This window comes from Pipistrellus kuhlii, unplaced genomic scaffold, assembly GCF_014108245.1.
Source record: "Pipistrellus kuhlii isolate mPipKuh1 unplaced genomic scaffold, mPipKuh1.p scaffold_m20_p_2, whole genome shotgun sequence".
Lineage (NCBI taxonomy): Eukaryota > Metazoa > Chordata > Mammalia > Chiroptera > Vespertilionidae > Pipistrellus > Pipistrellus kuhlii.
In genome coordinates, this window is record NW_023425515.1 from 23,861,595 (window position 1) to 23,877,886 (window position 16,292).

The 16,292-nt window shown below is 37.1% G+C and overlaps 1 protein-coding gene across 1 annotated transcript in view; it reads right to left on the reverse strand.

The window, feature by feature from the left end:
* Positions 1-16,292, reverse strand: part of WDR49 (WD repeat domain 49) — a 128,246-nt gene that overhangs the window by 76,863 nt on the left and 35,091 nt on the right. Inside the window, exons 5-6 of the mRNA XM_036447693.2 lie at positions 12,721-12,888; positions 10,888-11,036 (exon numbers count right to left, since the gene is read on the reverse strand). Coding sequence (XP_036303586.1) covers positions 10,888-11,036; positions 12,721-12,888 — 317 coding nt within the window. The remainder of the gene's footprint in view (positions 1-10,887; positions 11,037-12,720; positions 12,889-16,292) is intronic.

The window sequence follows — 16,292 nt, forward strand, 5'->3', positions numbered from 1 at the left end:
CCTCTAGGGATGGGATTGTGTTTTGCCTTGGTCCCTGGAATGCAGTAGGTGCTTGTGGTAGACAGAGATGATGTCCCTCAGAATGATCCGCAGGGATGTCCCTGTCTTATCCCTGGACTGTGTGGTGATGCTATCTAACTCAAGAAAGGGTATAGTGCAAATGTGATAAATCAAGGACGTTGAGATGGAGAGGTTATCCTCTATCCTCGATGATTTGGGTGAGTCCAATATAATCACCAGGGAGATCCCAGTGATGGAATGTAATAAGGACTCAACCTACTGCTGATGGCTTTGAAATTGGGGGCGGGGAGTCGCCCCCTCGGTACAAGGAAGCTGGAAATGGCAATGAAGCATTCTCCTCCAGGGCCTCAAGAAAGGACAGCCCTGCTAACATCTTGATTTTAGCCCAGTGAGACCCATGCCAGAACTCAAACTTACAGAACACAGAGTAATTTTGTACTGTTTCAAGCCAACTTTGAGGTGATTTGTCACAGTAGAAATAGGAAACTAATGATCTCTCTCGCTCTCTTTCTTTCCCTCTCTTCCTGCCTCTCCCTCTACTTCTCTCTCTGTGTGTGTTTTAAATGACATTGAAATGTGAGGCTGGGGGTGCAGACTTCTTCTAGTGTGTCCTTGTCTGACAAAAGATGAGGATAAATTCATGGACTTACAAACTCCATCTAAGCAGGAGTATCCCCAAAAGGGACCCCCGGGAAGGGGCACCCAAATGGTAAAAGCCTGCTCTCTATCTCTCTAATGGAAACAAATCTAAAACTCTGTCTCATGTCTCTTTGCCCCTGGTTTCTATATGCTGTAGGTTTGTGTCTGAACCTGAGCCTTTCTAATTGGACCTTTCCTCAATCTAGGACCCCTCATTGGTCCCTCTGCTACACAGTATCAGTTTCAAAGCTCTAAGTCCACCAGGTTTCCCTACCTCTTTCTTTTCCCTTATCCTGCAACATTCCTCTATCCTCTGTGAAAATGTTTCCCTCTTCTCAATATCTTGTGACTTTTCTTTATCCTCTGTGAAATTATGTCTTCCTCCCTGCTTATCCTGCGGCATTTCTCTATCCTCTGTACCGGTAAGATAAGCATTTTTATTTTATTTTTTTGCGTCTTCAAGCCCCCATATATGCATTCCTCTTCCATGGACCCTCTTTATTCCCTAAAACTCCCTGTCCTGTCTCTAAAATTTCTTTCAGGCCCTTTTAATATCAAGTTCAAATAATCCAAAAATATTAGCCTCTTACTCAAGCCCAGTCATAATACAAAGATCATGTGCAGATAGAACAAAACTAATGCAGGAAAAAAATAAAAAACAGAAAGAGTAGCTTTGCAGGTCCAAGTGTTGCCACTATAAGTTGTGGTGAGAACTAATTCAGGCAAGTGACATAAACTGAGTCCGAATGAAGACAGTGGAAAACCCCTCCAAAGGGGACTAGCAGACCAGCTCTGGGCCAGACTTCTTTGGTTCTAATCTTGGCTCTGGCCCTTACACAGGGTGACCTCCAGCAAGTGTCTTTGTCTCGAATTTTTTATGTGCCTTTCTCATCTGAGGCTGTGAGGATTAAATGAGAACCCATGTCAAGCATTTAGCATGACAACCAGCATGGAATGTGTTCAATAATTGTTCTTTTATTATTACACTAGAGGCCCAGTGCATGAAATTTGTGCATGGGGGAGGGATGTCCCTCAGCCTGGCCTGTGCCCTCTCACAATCTGGGACCCCTCAGTAGGGTCCCTAGGCATGGCCAGCAATCAGGGCCTATTGGAACTTTCCTTCCCCCAACTGCTGCCCCCGCCTCCCCTGCCACCAGTTGCCTCCCTCTGCAGGCGACAGGCATGGGGTGTGGTCACTTGGCTGGCCTGAGCCTCTCTTGCTGTATAGAGGGTGACCTGGACCTTCCTCTGTGGGGCGATTGTGGGTGAGTATACAGGGTAGGAGAATAAAAAAGTAGGTTTATAATTGTTCATATTGAAAATAATACAATAATTAATAAATAATAATACAAAAATAAACTCTTATGTTTCACTTACTCACAATTATAAACCTACCTTTGTCCCACCTTGTATAAATACAGAGTAAATTGGGTTTTCTTGACAAGAATTTTTTTTTATTAAAGTACTAATTCTGATTCTTAAAAATTACTAAATTATTTTTATTTAAAATATTCTGGAAGCCCTTTAGAAAATGTTTATCCCCAGAAATATAGATTCTACAAGAACCAAGACTTGCAAATAGAGTTTAATGTGTCCTAAATATAAATAGAATCAATAAACTATTTTTAGAATGTTAAAACCATAGGATTAGACATATCTAGGTCATTCTCAAACACTCATATTACTTATGATAGTCTTGCCTTCATTGTCCAAAATCATGTCTTATTTAGTATGAACCCTGTTCTAAAATACAAAAATTAACTTCATGTCAGAATAATTATCTGAGGCATAATTGAGTATAGATTAACAATAACTCAACAGTATTAATGGACTATAGTTCCCCCAGAATCATTTTCCACTGTGTTGTTCAAGTAATTTATATTGGCTTTTAATATTTTATTGACAATTTAGTCATGTAAATTAAATAAAAATCTTAAATACATGAGCAATAAGCTCTCTAGTCTATAATTGGTTACTTCTTGCTATTAGAGATATTTTTATCAGATTGTGTGCATATTCATTAGTTTTTCTCAAAATAAATGTTATTGTTTTGATTTCCCTTTATCTGGAGAACTCTCTCAATTAATGATTCTACCAAGACCACCTTTTTGTAATTATTTAATTTTTCTCTCCACTGAGAATCAAAACAACAGCATTGATAAGCTGTCATCAATGTATATAACAGTGTTCCAGCATTTTCCTAGAAATCACTTCATGAAATGTGACCCCCCCCATAAGTTTTCAGCCACACTCAGTACCAGTGGTTCTTTAATCTTGACATCAGATATACCCAAGGTGCTTTAGAAATTGCCTATGCTTGTGCCCTTTTCTCAGGCCAATTAAATTATAATCTCTGAGCATGGGGATCAGACATTAGTATTTCTTTTTAATTTCCTCAGTATTTCCTTTGTATTATACCTTAACTTCTCTACTTGGTTTTCAGGTCAATGCTAATCTCCTTGAATGAGAAACCTTACTCTCAGCTTAATCAGTAATATTATGTGGCTTGGCTTTAAACCAGATAACTGTACTGCCCTTCTTCCTTAATTAGTCTATATCCTTTTAATCATGAAAAATATCTTACAGTAATGGAGTTTTATTAATCCAATCCTTTGACAAAATGTCACTTAAATATCTAGTTAATATTTGTGATTCTCATTCTCATTGGCAAAGAATGAGGCCATAGCTCAGAAAGGACAATAATTAATGTCAATTTTTATTCCAGGTATCCTAAGGAAGTTTTCTTTATTCTTATGAGTAAAAATAAATAAATTGACAAAGACCTCAGTTTAAAAATTACAATTAAATTATTGTGTTTTTTTTTTAATATTTTCCACATATTTTCACCTAAACTACACTATTTCTAGTTATAGCATGATAACTAAGAACTTGTGGTGTTTGTCCAGACTTACTAAGTGAAGTCCTGAAAATTCCATATTGGAAGTCTCTCTATTTCATCTCTTTTTCATATTAGGAAGAATAAGTATGTAAGCTTATGCTTTTACATCAAGGTAAAATTTAGCTATTCACATAAGAATGATGACATTTTTTCTACTTTATCTTTTTTCAACTACTTACCTGTTTATAATGCAGGATTATGAAAGCAAATATTATAGTATTTATATACACTAGAACCAGAAACTAATTTATTGAAACTCCAGACACCCAGGTCCTAGTTTTAAACTATTTAGGTTTGTCAACTTGGCTATGTGATGTTACCTCTCACCATTTACCAAACAGTTCCTGCCAGCTCTGAAGTTTTGCCAGTTTAGTCTAGAATAGGGGTGTCGAACTCAATCAGAGAAGGGGCCAAAATCTAAAATCCAGCCTAAATTGCGGGCCGAATGGTTTACTGAACAGTCATAAACTGTCATTGTGATGGAAACGCAGCGGAGTGCAGTGATGGCAGCGTGGTGCGGGCCACATTGCAAGGCCTGGCGGGATGGATTTGGCCTGCGGGCCTTGTGTTTGACACATGTGGTCTAGAATGTCCTGAAATTGCCCAACCCATTATCTAAAGATTCAAAAGCAACAATAGTTCTAACAAACTCAAGGAGATGTGGCAGGAAAACCGAACTAAAGAAATGGACATCATCGTGTTTTTAGTCTTGTTCTGCTGAAGAACCCCTACCTGCTCCCAGCCAGAGATGGGCAGAGTCATCTCACATAGGCTTTATGAGGCTATCTATGCAATAAAAGCCTAGGTGACCATTTCTCTACAATGACCAGAATGACCGGTCGCTATGATGTGCACTGACCACCAGAGGCAGATGCCCAATGCAGGAGCTGCCCCCTGGTGGTTAGTGCACTCCCACAGGCGGGAGTGCCACTCAGTCAGAAACCAGGCCCACTGCTGGTGAGCGCAACTGCAGTGGCAGTGGCAAGAGCCTCTCCCACCTCCATAGCAGCTTTAAGGAGCTACCAGCTGATGGGTGGTAAGGAGCAACGGGTCCTGGGCTGCGAGAGGGAACAGGCTGGTTTGAGGGACAGACCCCCCACACACACACCCAGTGCACGTATTTCATGCACGGGGCCTCTAGTAATAATATAAGAGTGAGGGGAAAGTAGAAGACAGACTCAGATGTCTCTATGGAGTCATCAAACATTTACTATTAACTCCTGCCATTCTATAGGAAATGGATATAAAATAACAATAAAAAAGAGAGAGAGTATATATATAAATATATATATATATATATATATATATATATATATATTACTAGGGGATTTTGAGGACAACAGTGCAGCAGCTTAGGTTTCCAGGGTGTAATCCACAAAAATGGATAGCCTACTTGCAGATAATGGGATAACAGGAAGTGAGTGGTTTTCCTGAATACACCTTTATGTATTAGCAAGTCCATTTATTTAGAATTTGGGCCCTTGGATAATCCACAAAAGCATAATCAGTGACTAGTAAAAAGCAATTTTTTTGACATGATATATGCTGGCAAGATGCCTCAAGTAACATTTTTATCTTAAAGTAAAAAACAAATCTTTCGTTAAAAAATATTTTCACTATTTTTCCATACTAAAGTCAAACAAAATATTAATCAAAAATTAAAATCTCTTGTGCTATTCTTTTTAAATTGTCACCATAACCATTATTCTTCTATCTTTCTTTTTTCATTCTTTTTAACAAAAATTAGAGAATACATACAGCTGTAGAACTCAGATTTTTATGATGTGTCTGTTTGTGGATTCTGACGTTGACATTGAAAAAACCCAAAATGTTTTCTAACACTATGAATTGTTCTGCAAAAATCACATTGATTTCCCAGTTCCAATTTGGCAATACATCTAACTAATGTCAACATTTCATTTTAGCTGCTTTCTTTTTTTAGAATAAAAGTTCATTGAGGGAATTTTAAATTTTCAAGGAAATTGATTTTTTCCATTCTCATTACTCACACGACACTGTGGAGGGGGGAGGAACAAAATTTCTGCTTGTCTTTAAAAAGATTTCTAACATTGCTTTTCAAAGATAACAGTTCCTCTTTTATTTTACAAAGTAAATCTTAGCACTTGAAGTTTCTCTTTTAAGCTACTTAAAATTTATACTAACCACATCTTTGAAGGAAATAAATAAAAAAACAGGTAGAACAAAGGAACTCTGGTTCAAGTATGACTGCAGAGTAGGTTTCTACAGGGGGCCTTCCTGCTTCAAAGAAACACAACACTGAATAAAACATAACTGCTGCCTTGCTGGGCCTTCAGGGAGTGGGGACAACCTCCACTGTTCCAAAAGAAGAAAGAGATGAAAAAACAAACAAACTCAAGATGGAGACAGTGAAGGGTAAGCATAAAGGCAGAGACTACAACCAGGAGCCTAAGCCTTGGACCAGCAGCAAGGTAGGGCACTGAGGCAAGAGACTGTTCAATTAAACTGGATGATGGAAAAGGAGAATGCATTCGCCTCAGGACAGAGTTTTCCTCATTTCCACTGTCAAAAACAATATGTCTCCTCAGGAGCAAAGCATCTTCCATTTAGTTTCTCAGGAAGCCCATAGTTTAGCAACAGCAAAAAAAAAAACACACACACAAAGTAACAAGAAAAGATAAGCAGCCCCACCAGTATTGCTTAGTGGTTGAACATTGACCCATGAACCAGAAGATCACCAGTTCGATTTCTGGTCAGAGCACTTTGCAGGCTTGATCCCCAGTAGGGAGTGTGTAGGAGGCAACCAATTAATGATGTTTTTCTCTCTCTCTATCCTCTCTCTAAAAATCAATAAAAACATATATATATATATATATATATATATATATATATATATACACTTAAAATTGGCAAAAATATATATATATATATTTTTTTTTTTTAATAAAAGGTAATATAAAATACTAGAGGTCCAGTGTATGAAAATCATGCACTGGTGGGGTTCTTAGGCCTGGCTGGTGATCAGGACCTATCGGGGCCGTCTTGCTCAGTCCCAATCAGGGCCTGCCAGCTGCCAGCCAGGGCCTGACAACTGGCGCCTGCTGGACAGAGACTGCTAGACAGGGGGAGGGACCATGGGAGGCTGGCTGTGGGAGTGCACTGACCACCAGTGGGCAGCTCCTGCATTGAATGTCTGGCCCCTGGTGGTCAGTGCATGTCATAGTGACTGGTTGACTGGTCAACTGGTTTTTCTGGTTGTTTGGTTGTAATGGTTTGATAGGCTTTTATGTATATAGATAAGAAGTCACCCTGAAGGAGAATCACCAGAATAGCAATTTTCAACTTTAAATAACCAAAGACTCCAGATATTGAAATTATCAGATAAGAATGTAAAAAATAATATGAAATTAAAGAGCTAAAAGTCAAAATTCCAAAAATGAACAATGAAAGACTACTTAAAATTGGCAAGCAGGTTTAAAATTATTTTTTTTAAAAAACTATGATAAAAATTAAAAATTCAGTGTATGGGTTATAATGAAAGTGGGCATACCCCCATCAGAAACACCCCTTTTAAAGGTAACAATATATATGATAAGGGTGTTTTCTAAAATATGGAGGGAAAACCTAAACAAAGAAAAGAAAACAAATTTGTGCATATTTTTTCCCCCTGAAAAACAGCTAAAAGAATGAATAAGTGGGTAAATACAGGATGTACTTTCTCAATATTTTAAAGGTGTCAAAATATCAAATTTAATGAAATTCCAATTCAAATACTAATATGGCTTTTATAGAACATAAATATTGATCCTAAAATTTATTTTGAAGAATAAAATGCCAGACAATAGTTAAAATTGAAAAAAGAAACACAAAAAGTAGGAGTTGCCCTACCCAGGATCAAAATGTACAGTAAAGCTATGCTAGTTAAACAACGGTAAGTTAGTGTAGGAAAAGACACGTGTACTGATGGAACAAATAAAACATCCAGAAACAAATTCATTCATATACAATACTTCAAATGATAAAAATAATAGCATTTCAAACTAATGGAAGAGAAATTATTTTTAAAATAATTTTAGATATCCATTTATAGAAAATAAAAACTTTACACAAAAATAAACAACAAAGTTAAGTGCAAAAAAATTCTAAAGCCGAAACCGGTTTGGCTCAATGGATAGAGTGTCGGTCTGCGGACTGAAAGGTCCCAGGTTCGATTCCAGTTAAGGGCATGTACATAGGCATCTGATAGATGTTTCTCTCTCATGGATGTTTCTAACTCTCTATTCCTTTCCCTTTCTCTCTGTAAAAAATCAATAAAATATATATTTTTTTAAAAAAGAAAATGAAAATTATTATTCCTGGGTAAATAGAGGGAAGTTGAGGATGGGGGATGGGGGGTTGTGATACAGAAGGAAAAGGAAGACAAACAGATAAGATGGAAGCACCAACACAAAAGTCTAACTGTATTTTCCTTCCCAACCTTAAGACTACAATACAGAAACCAGGCCCTGGGCAAAATCAGAACCTCAAACAAGAGATTAAGTTACAGTATGATCTGCTTCTGGTAGGTATGGATTAGTAACCCAAGAGAAAAAGGGTTAAGAACAATAGAAAAGCCTAATCAGGTCCACTGGTTGGAATATCAACCCCTGGGCTGAAAATCCTCTCACTCCCCATGGGGATTCCTCCATCAAATGACCAAGTTGCTGGCTTCCAGCAGGACCTTGAGCTCCACAACTGCCATTTTGTGAGGCAGTTTGGAATCCATTTAGAATGGATTGCACTTGGACAATCATTTAGAATGCTACCAAGCTCTACAGGGATAAACATTGCTTATTTGTCATTGGAAAGTGGCAATAGAGAAGTCTTCCAAAAGAGAACTAGTCTCAGATCATTTTCAGAGGAAGTTATTTAGATCTACATTACTTTGCTCTGAAAATCCTCTAATTTAGTAATTCATTGACCAAAATATGGTTCACTCAAAGGCTCTTTAAAAAAGGGATGCTTTCTTTCATTTTCCCTGTTCCCTAATTTATCCCCCATCTATAAAATACCCAAAATAATGTATGGTAATAAAGCAGAGGCTTACCCTGAGAGCAGAAAGCCCTGTTGTTTGTTGTGAAGACATAAAGACTGTGATTATCGTGCATCTATCAAAGGGAAATGGATTCAGACTAATGTGAAAGACAGCATGACAAGCTTAATTATAATGTAATGCTTTTAGAAGTCCAAGCAAAAATAGAATGATAAAAGTGCTTTGGAAGAGGCAAGGTAGGTTTAACATTGATAATAGCTGTATACAACCAGTTCTGACTCTAAGGACATTTTTTTTTTCACTTGCATTTAAAGTTATCAAACCTTTCAGAGAACTCTGTAATGATAAAATATCTAGTATTTAATTTATATTTACAATATGTTTGGTAGATATTTTTAACTTAACTAATAACTAAATTTATTATTTCTTCAAGAATTATTGAGGACCTCCTGTATGCATGGCACAATCCAAAAGAAGACTTAGCCCCGAACTTCACAAATTCCATCAGTTAGTGGACAATTACACTATTTTATATATTATGTACTTAACATGTGTTTAATGTGTACTAATGTGTGCAAAGTCCTGGGAAACAAGAAAATTAACTTCACAAGTAATCTTTGCCTCTTGGAATACAATATGTACATATACAACCTTCAGTATACAAGACAGGTTGTCTTAAATTCAATAATGAAAGTTAGAACAAAATGCTAAATGAGCTAAAAAAAAATAAAAATAAAACAATTAAATCTAAGCAGGGCATCAAAACAAGGTTTCACTCTGAGTTTCGGTGGTACTTCCGATTCACAGTAATGTGTCTTCCCTTCAAGCTGTCAACAATTGATCTTGGAACAAACACTACAAAGGGCCAAGCACTGGGATAGAGTACAAGAGATAAAGATCCTGATCCTGCTTAAGGAAGCAAATAACCATTTCAGTTCAACAGGACACAGACTCTAACAAGGGACACACAGATGCAATGGGAGTGCAAGGAAACACGTAGGTGTGCATGAAGGACTCCAAAAAGTCTGAAACTTCTAGAACAATTAGGAATTTGCCAATTGGTCATAGAGGAGAGGGGACTGAAGGCAGAAGGAAGAGCATGCTGCACAGCCAGGAGACCGCACCCGTGAAAGCAGCCAGGAGGTTGATAGGGCTGGAGCATTAAATTAATGGAAGAGGAAAGCAGGAAGTAAAATAGATTGGGAGGGCAGGGATTTCTATAAAAGAGTGAGACATTTAGAATCCATGGTTAGGTCAAGGGAAAAGATGAGGATTGGAGAAATTTTCTTAATAGAGGGGAGATTGAAGTCAGACCCATCTTAGAGTGAGGAGATGTGTTAGTAAAGCTTGGTAGTATTTAGAGCAAAGGAATATGAGATTTGGAATTTGAATGGTGGCAGGAATTAGTAGTTGATTGGTGAAGCCGAAAAGAAAGGGAGAGGATTGATGTGATAGGTACACAGTACAATATGCTCATTTGGCAGGATTTAAGGATGGGGTGAGGTTAGGAGTTGAAGATAGATTTCTGGTTTTTACATGGCACTTTAGAATAAAACAAAAGGTTAGATTCACTGGAAGAGTCTGAGAAGCTGTCCCCCAAAGCCTATTGCTCACCCTTCTCTTCACAACCAGGAGTCTTAAAATCTTATCACATGTTAACTAGATCTAGAAGTCATGCATCATGTGAAATGGAAATTTTACTGAGGAACAAATGATGGATTCTTAGAGATTAAGAAGTTTTTCTGAGGGGAGATAAGTAGTAAATAATGTGGTCAGAATTCATCAGGGACTATCTTGTTCCTTTGCCATGTTTTTTCCATCATCTTTGAAATATCCCATCAATATCAAATAGAAATGAACTAATTTGATTAATTGAAATGTTCTGAATGTACTTGAGATTCTTCAGATTAACTTTAATTTCTTACTTATTGAGTCTTCAATATTGAAGCAACAACAGCTAATTGGCTGTGTCTCACCAAAGTAACATTTCTTTGTCCCCATTTCTGTTTTTCTTCCATTGAATTAGTGAGAACTCTCAAAACTCTCAAGATATGATCTATTAAGAGCTCAATAATATGAATTAAATTCATGAGTATATGGTTTTGTTAAAAAAATATGAAATATTATACTTTGCTCCACAACCTGGGATTATTGTTACATAAATATCAGTATATTTTGCAAATATAAATTTTCAAAGACATAGTAGTTAGTCAGTGTATTTTAAAATCTAAACCATCTCTCAGAGTAGTTTAGGATCAATAATAAATTTGGGTAGAACTGGGGAAGCAGAATTATAAAAATACACAATGCTACTTACTTTATCTTTGGAGAAGCTGAAAAGTTGTTTTCTTGCAGCAAAGAATTGGACAGCTACGACACTGGTTGAGTGACCCCAAAGAACACCAACTGGCTTAGAGACCACATAGGGGTTCCAAAGGCACACTTTATTGTTAATGCCAGCAGTTGCTAATCAGAATCAAAAAGAAAAAAAAAATGTTTTTAGTAACATGAATAATCCACATCTTTTTTTTTTTTAAATGAATATGTCTTATAGCTGTAGACAAGTGCCAGTCTCAAAATGATGGAAAATCTTGTCATGGCCCAATGGTTCAAGCTCATGGGGCACGAGCTCTATCATACAAATAGCTGAAACCACGGGAGCAGGGAAAAGGGGTACTCCTGAGGTGAAAGGTCAACACAATACCATTTAGGAAGCAGCCAGTGACCCAAACTGGTGGGGACAAAATCCTGCGTTTCAGTCCTGACATTTCCACCTGCCAGGCAACACAGCTTAGGGACATAGTCATATTAGCTGTCCCAGGAGTAAGAAAGAATTAAGCAATATTCAAAGTTTCCAAATGAATTAAAAAACTATAAAGAAATAAATTATTTTCACTGCCATGTAAATGATTATTTGCAGGCAAATAAGAAGCACAAATAGCCTTTTGACTTGTTTAATTGAGAGAATATGGTATTTTTTAATATAAATTTTGCTGTACTCAGGGAGCACGTGAAGAGCAGGGACCACGCGGCTCCTGTGAGTCTATGGAGAAACCAGAAGAGCCAGAAGAGAATTCTCTGTTGTGCCCTCAGATAGGGCCAACTGGAGCTGATCTTATTCACCCTCATTTTGGCAGCACTGTGCCAGGTGCAAAATAGTGATCAGTAGAAAAGTATTGACCTAAGCAATCAATCAGTAAGTGAAATGGCTGATATTTGAGTCCTTCCAAAGTCAATTCACCAACCCTTCCAGCATTCTCTAATAAATCAGCAATGCTCCGTGAAAGTTTAATGTTGACAGATTCCTGAATTCATATTCTGAGTATCTTTCACTATTGTTGTCAGCTATTATTGTTGGAAATGTAGGAACTCAGTATCTAAATTGATACTCAGTACCTATTGATAGAGCCAAAAGTCTATCAGTATTCTTCATATGAATGATAGATATTGAATGAGGGTTAAAATGATTCCTTCTGTAGGCCATATATGGTCATTCTCTATAACTACCCTGTTCATTTTTTAATAGTGCCTCACTTTTTTAAATAATATTTGATCTAATATCATACATACCAAATTATCAGCTTTCAAATGTTTACATATTTAAACAGTTAATGTCTGAAAACCCGTGGTGCTTTTATTTCCACAACTAAAATACGTTTTTGTATATCAAAAGAAAAACTCTCCTTTAATAACCTACAGCTAGGATAACCTGAATATTTTCAAAAACCATTAGAGGTTGTGTTCTGAAAAGGAAAATGTTCTACATTTTGAAGTTCATGTTGTGCATGTGGATGGGGGAATGGGTAGCAAGGAAATGACGTATTGGGGGGGGGGGTGTTAAGCTTTTGGATGTGTTAGAATGATGGTAGAATAGCAGACACTGCACAAACTGTCTTCTGTATATCACTTTACTACCCTGCCCGTGCTAATAAAAACACTAATTAAAGCATCGGGGCACTTTCTCCGATTTTCACCCCAGTACAGATTCTCTACACTGTGCATCATAAGGCATCATTATCAACCCTTCTCAGGCAATAAAATGTTGGTCTCTCTGGCAATAAAGCAACTAGGTGAAGAGGCTTTATGCATACAAATAGACACCCAGACTATCTAGGAGGCCCTCATAGTTATCATAATTTATTTTACGTACCAATTAAATTGAGCCGAGAGTGGTAATCAAAAGCATGAATGCCCTGGGCAATGTTGAAAGATGTCATTTGAAGATGCTTTTTTGATTTTTCTCTCCATGCCAGTACCACAGTGTTTGTATTGTTGGTTGTGCTGGAAATGATAGCATCTAAAGAGGCATTGTAAGTAACTGATTTAAAAAAAAAAAAAAAAAGGAAAATAACATTTAATTGATTTCTCACAAGACATGAGCAAAATAGAACCATTTTACTATGTAAAGTTAAAAATTAAACTCAGATTACCCATCCACTGACCTCCCATTAAAGAATTTACATTGGAAAGTTACAACGAAGTCTGCATTTAAACTTTTTACCCAACATAAGGCTACCTTGAATGTTTTAATTGGAATATATGCTCAAATCCCTGTGTTCTTTCTCCGGGGTCTGAGGCAAATAGGAACTTAACAGCCATCTGCTTCTCTCAGAGTTCCAGCTCATGCCAAAACCATGGTTTATCTAAGTTGTGCCTGGTCTAGAATGTTTGAGAGTGAGATGGCTAGGACTCAGTTCCCAGTGAATACTCATAAACACAGCTAGAGACTTGGGTAAAATGGGTATTTCTGCCTTACTTGTGACCCAGTGCCAGAAAATGTGGAGCAAAATCCTATTTCCCAAGCAAGGAAAGTGAGGAGTCTTTGGTCAGAAGAACCTTTCCATTCTTTCAGACTCAGGCTCCAAAAGCAAAGATCTTTTCCCAACTTCCAACCATAGCTGCCCTCATGAATGTCATATGTTTTGCTCAATGATTTGTGCCAAGTTGAAGGATTTCTGATTGGACCTCAAAATCAAATTCCTGCCTTATGACAAAGAAGGATGTTGTAACTTTGCACAGTCTGAGGAATGTTGTTTTAATAGAATGGCCCTTAGAAATATTCCTGATCTCTATAATATAGAATTAAGAGTGAGACTGCTAGAAAATAATTCTCAATAGATTGCTAGAATTCCTGTACTTCTTTTGAAACTAATCACTGACTTTCTTTGTTCCAGCCTATCTTTTCAAAGACATTTGATTAGAAAAAAACCTTGAAATGTAGATTTGGTGTCTTTCTTTGCAACAAAATGTACACAAACTTAGAATAAGAAAAATACTGTGTTTCTCTGGAATGAAAGGCAGACCTGCATCAGGTTCAGTAAAAAAGATTCAGCTTCTCTAAACTTGAGGATCTTTCTTTTAACAGCCCACTGCATGTGCAAGTATTCACTTGGGACCATACTTTGTTGCTGGGGGACTTGCTAGCAAGGGGAACTAACATGAATATGCTGAAGCCAACGTTGCTTGCTATGTTGTAAGTAATCATATCTTTTGTCTTTAACATAGGAGTCTTATATCATCTTTCATTTTAAGATTTTTTTTAATTTTTATTTCTCCAAGTGAGTACCACAGTATTAGTTTTGTATGTTGTTTATGCTAGACATGGCATATATATATATATATATATATATATATATATATATACTAGAGGCAAGAAAATTTTGAGAGGCCAGATAACTCAATACATTTCTTTTCCTCTATCCTTTTACTGAGTTAATAACAACTAGAATTTATTAATTTAAGAGCCTATATTACATTATGTGAATAGCTTAATTTAACATACTTCATATTTATCTCACTGTAAAATATATGGTTTAACATGACCAATTTAAAAATAAATTAATGAGATTGAGAGTATTCAATGTTTCTCCAAATATGGCATCCAATCTTCAAAGATTTATTGGCATCCGCTATGTGTTCTGGGTTATGACAAAATTAATAAGAGAAGAAGTACACAGTCTGGATGCTCCAAAGCTTGGGATAAAAGATGTAAATCAAAAACTAGGAAAAAACTAATAAATTGATCAATGAATGGTACAGAAAGTATAAGTTCAAAAAAGAACAAAACAGTATGGGCTGGGGGGTTTAGAAGACATTTGGTGAGTGTTGAGAAGAAGATGTCATTTCAATCGATGAGAAGTGGTGATAAAGCACATGTATGGGAAGCTGGAAAGAGGACTAATCTACTTTATTTTACAGAAGAAGCAATAGAGACCCAGGCACGTTCAATGATTTGGCCAGTCAGCAACTGATAGTTGTCAGACTGCACTGGAGCCCAAGTATTCTGACTCTGATTTTTGGTAGAGTTTAATGTTACAAAACATTTGGCAAAGTGAAAGTACAAATTCAGAATGCAGGCATGATCTTCTACCACTGGAACAGAGCTTCTCAAATTTCAATGTGAGTCACTTGTGGATCAGATCAGTGTAAAAATGCAGAATGTCATTCAGTAGGACTAAGATTTTGCATTTCTATCAAACCCAGAGTTGTTACTGCTGATGCTTGCTCATCACCACACTTTAAGTAGCAAACACCAGAATACATTCCAGAGAGTACTGCATTATTTTATACTCCAGAGAATCACTTCATAGCTCCTAAAATTTAGGAGGCCAAATGTCCCTTTGAAAATGGGATGAAAGCTATATGCCCTCTCCACCAGTAAGGTGGATATACACACAACATTTTGTATGAAACACCAGGATTTTAGGAACCTCTCCACTTTCATTCACAAAGCCCAACCATGGCAGACTTGAGGAACTCAGGTGATGAACCTCCAGCTACAAGGTAATTGTGGATTGTTGAAACACTTCACTGGCTTTCTCAAGTGATTCTTAAAACTTCAATTACTGATGTTCACTCTTGTGTTTAACAATTCTGATGTTGGGCTCCCTTTTTTTTTTTTTTTTTTTTTTTTTTTTTTTTTTTTTTTTTTTTTTTTAGCTTTGACTTCTTTAGATGAGTTTAACTGGCCGTTGATGCTGGATTCTCCTAATCAATGTCTGGGCACAATGTCTAAGAAAAGGGAAGGCCTGAGGTGGACTGAGACTCTCAGAAGGGGAACCAAACCAGAGCTGCCTCCATAAGCACAAGGCACACAGAATAATTCACCGAAAAGTGTGTCATGAAGCCCGAAGCACCACTAAAGACCAAAATGGCATACTTCTCTACTCTGCCTGGAATGAGCCTGGATGGTTTATTTCTTTCTTATCTCCCATTATGCAGTCTCCCTCAGCCTATAAATTATTTGTTATAATTATTAGGACAGTTTATTGCATGTCTCCCCTGTACTAGGCATCATTCGATCATCTTCAGCAGGTAGATTACTGATGAGGAAATGGACAGTCCAAAGCCAATTCACCCAAGGGAAGGCAGCTAATTGGAGGTAGAAATGAGATTGAACCCACTCTTCTTTGGTGGTGGGCTCTGTTTTGCATTACTGCATCATTCTTTTCCACAAAGCCACACAGCCACATGCATGCAGATCTGAGACTGTTTCCATTACCAACTACAGTTGTGTCCCCCACACTCTCAATCTCAGACCAAGCCCCCACTTTATCTTGAGTTTTCTCTTTCCTGATCTTGTCACTTACTCCCGAGGAGCAATATTTTTATGTCCTCTTTGTTCTCTCTTTGTCCTTTTCTTGTATCTACTGTCTTTCCTACTAAAAAAAAGAAAGAGAAGGGAAAAGAAGAGAGGGAGAAAGAAAGAAAAAAAGAAGCAAA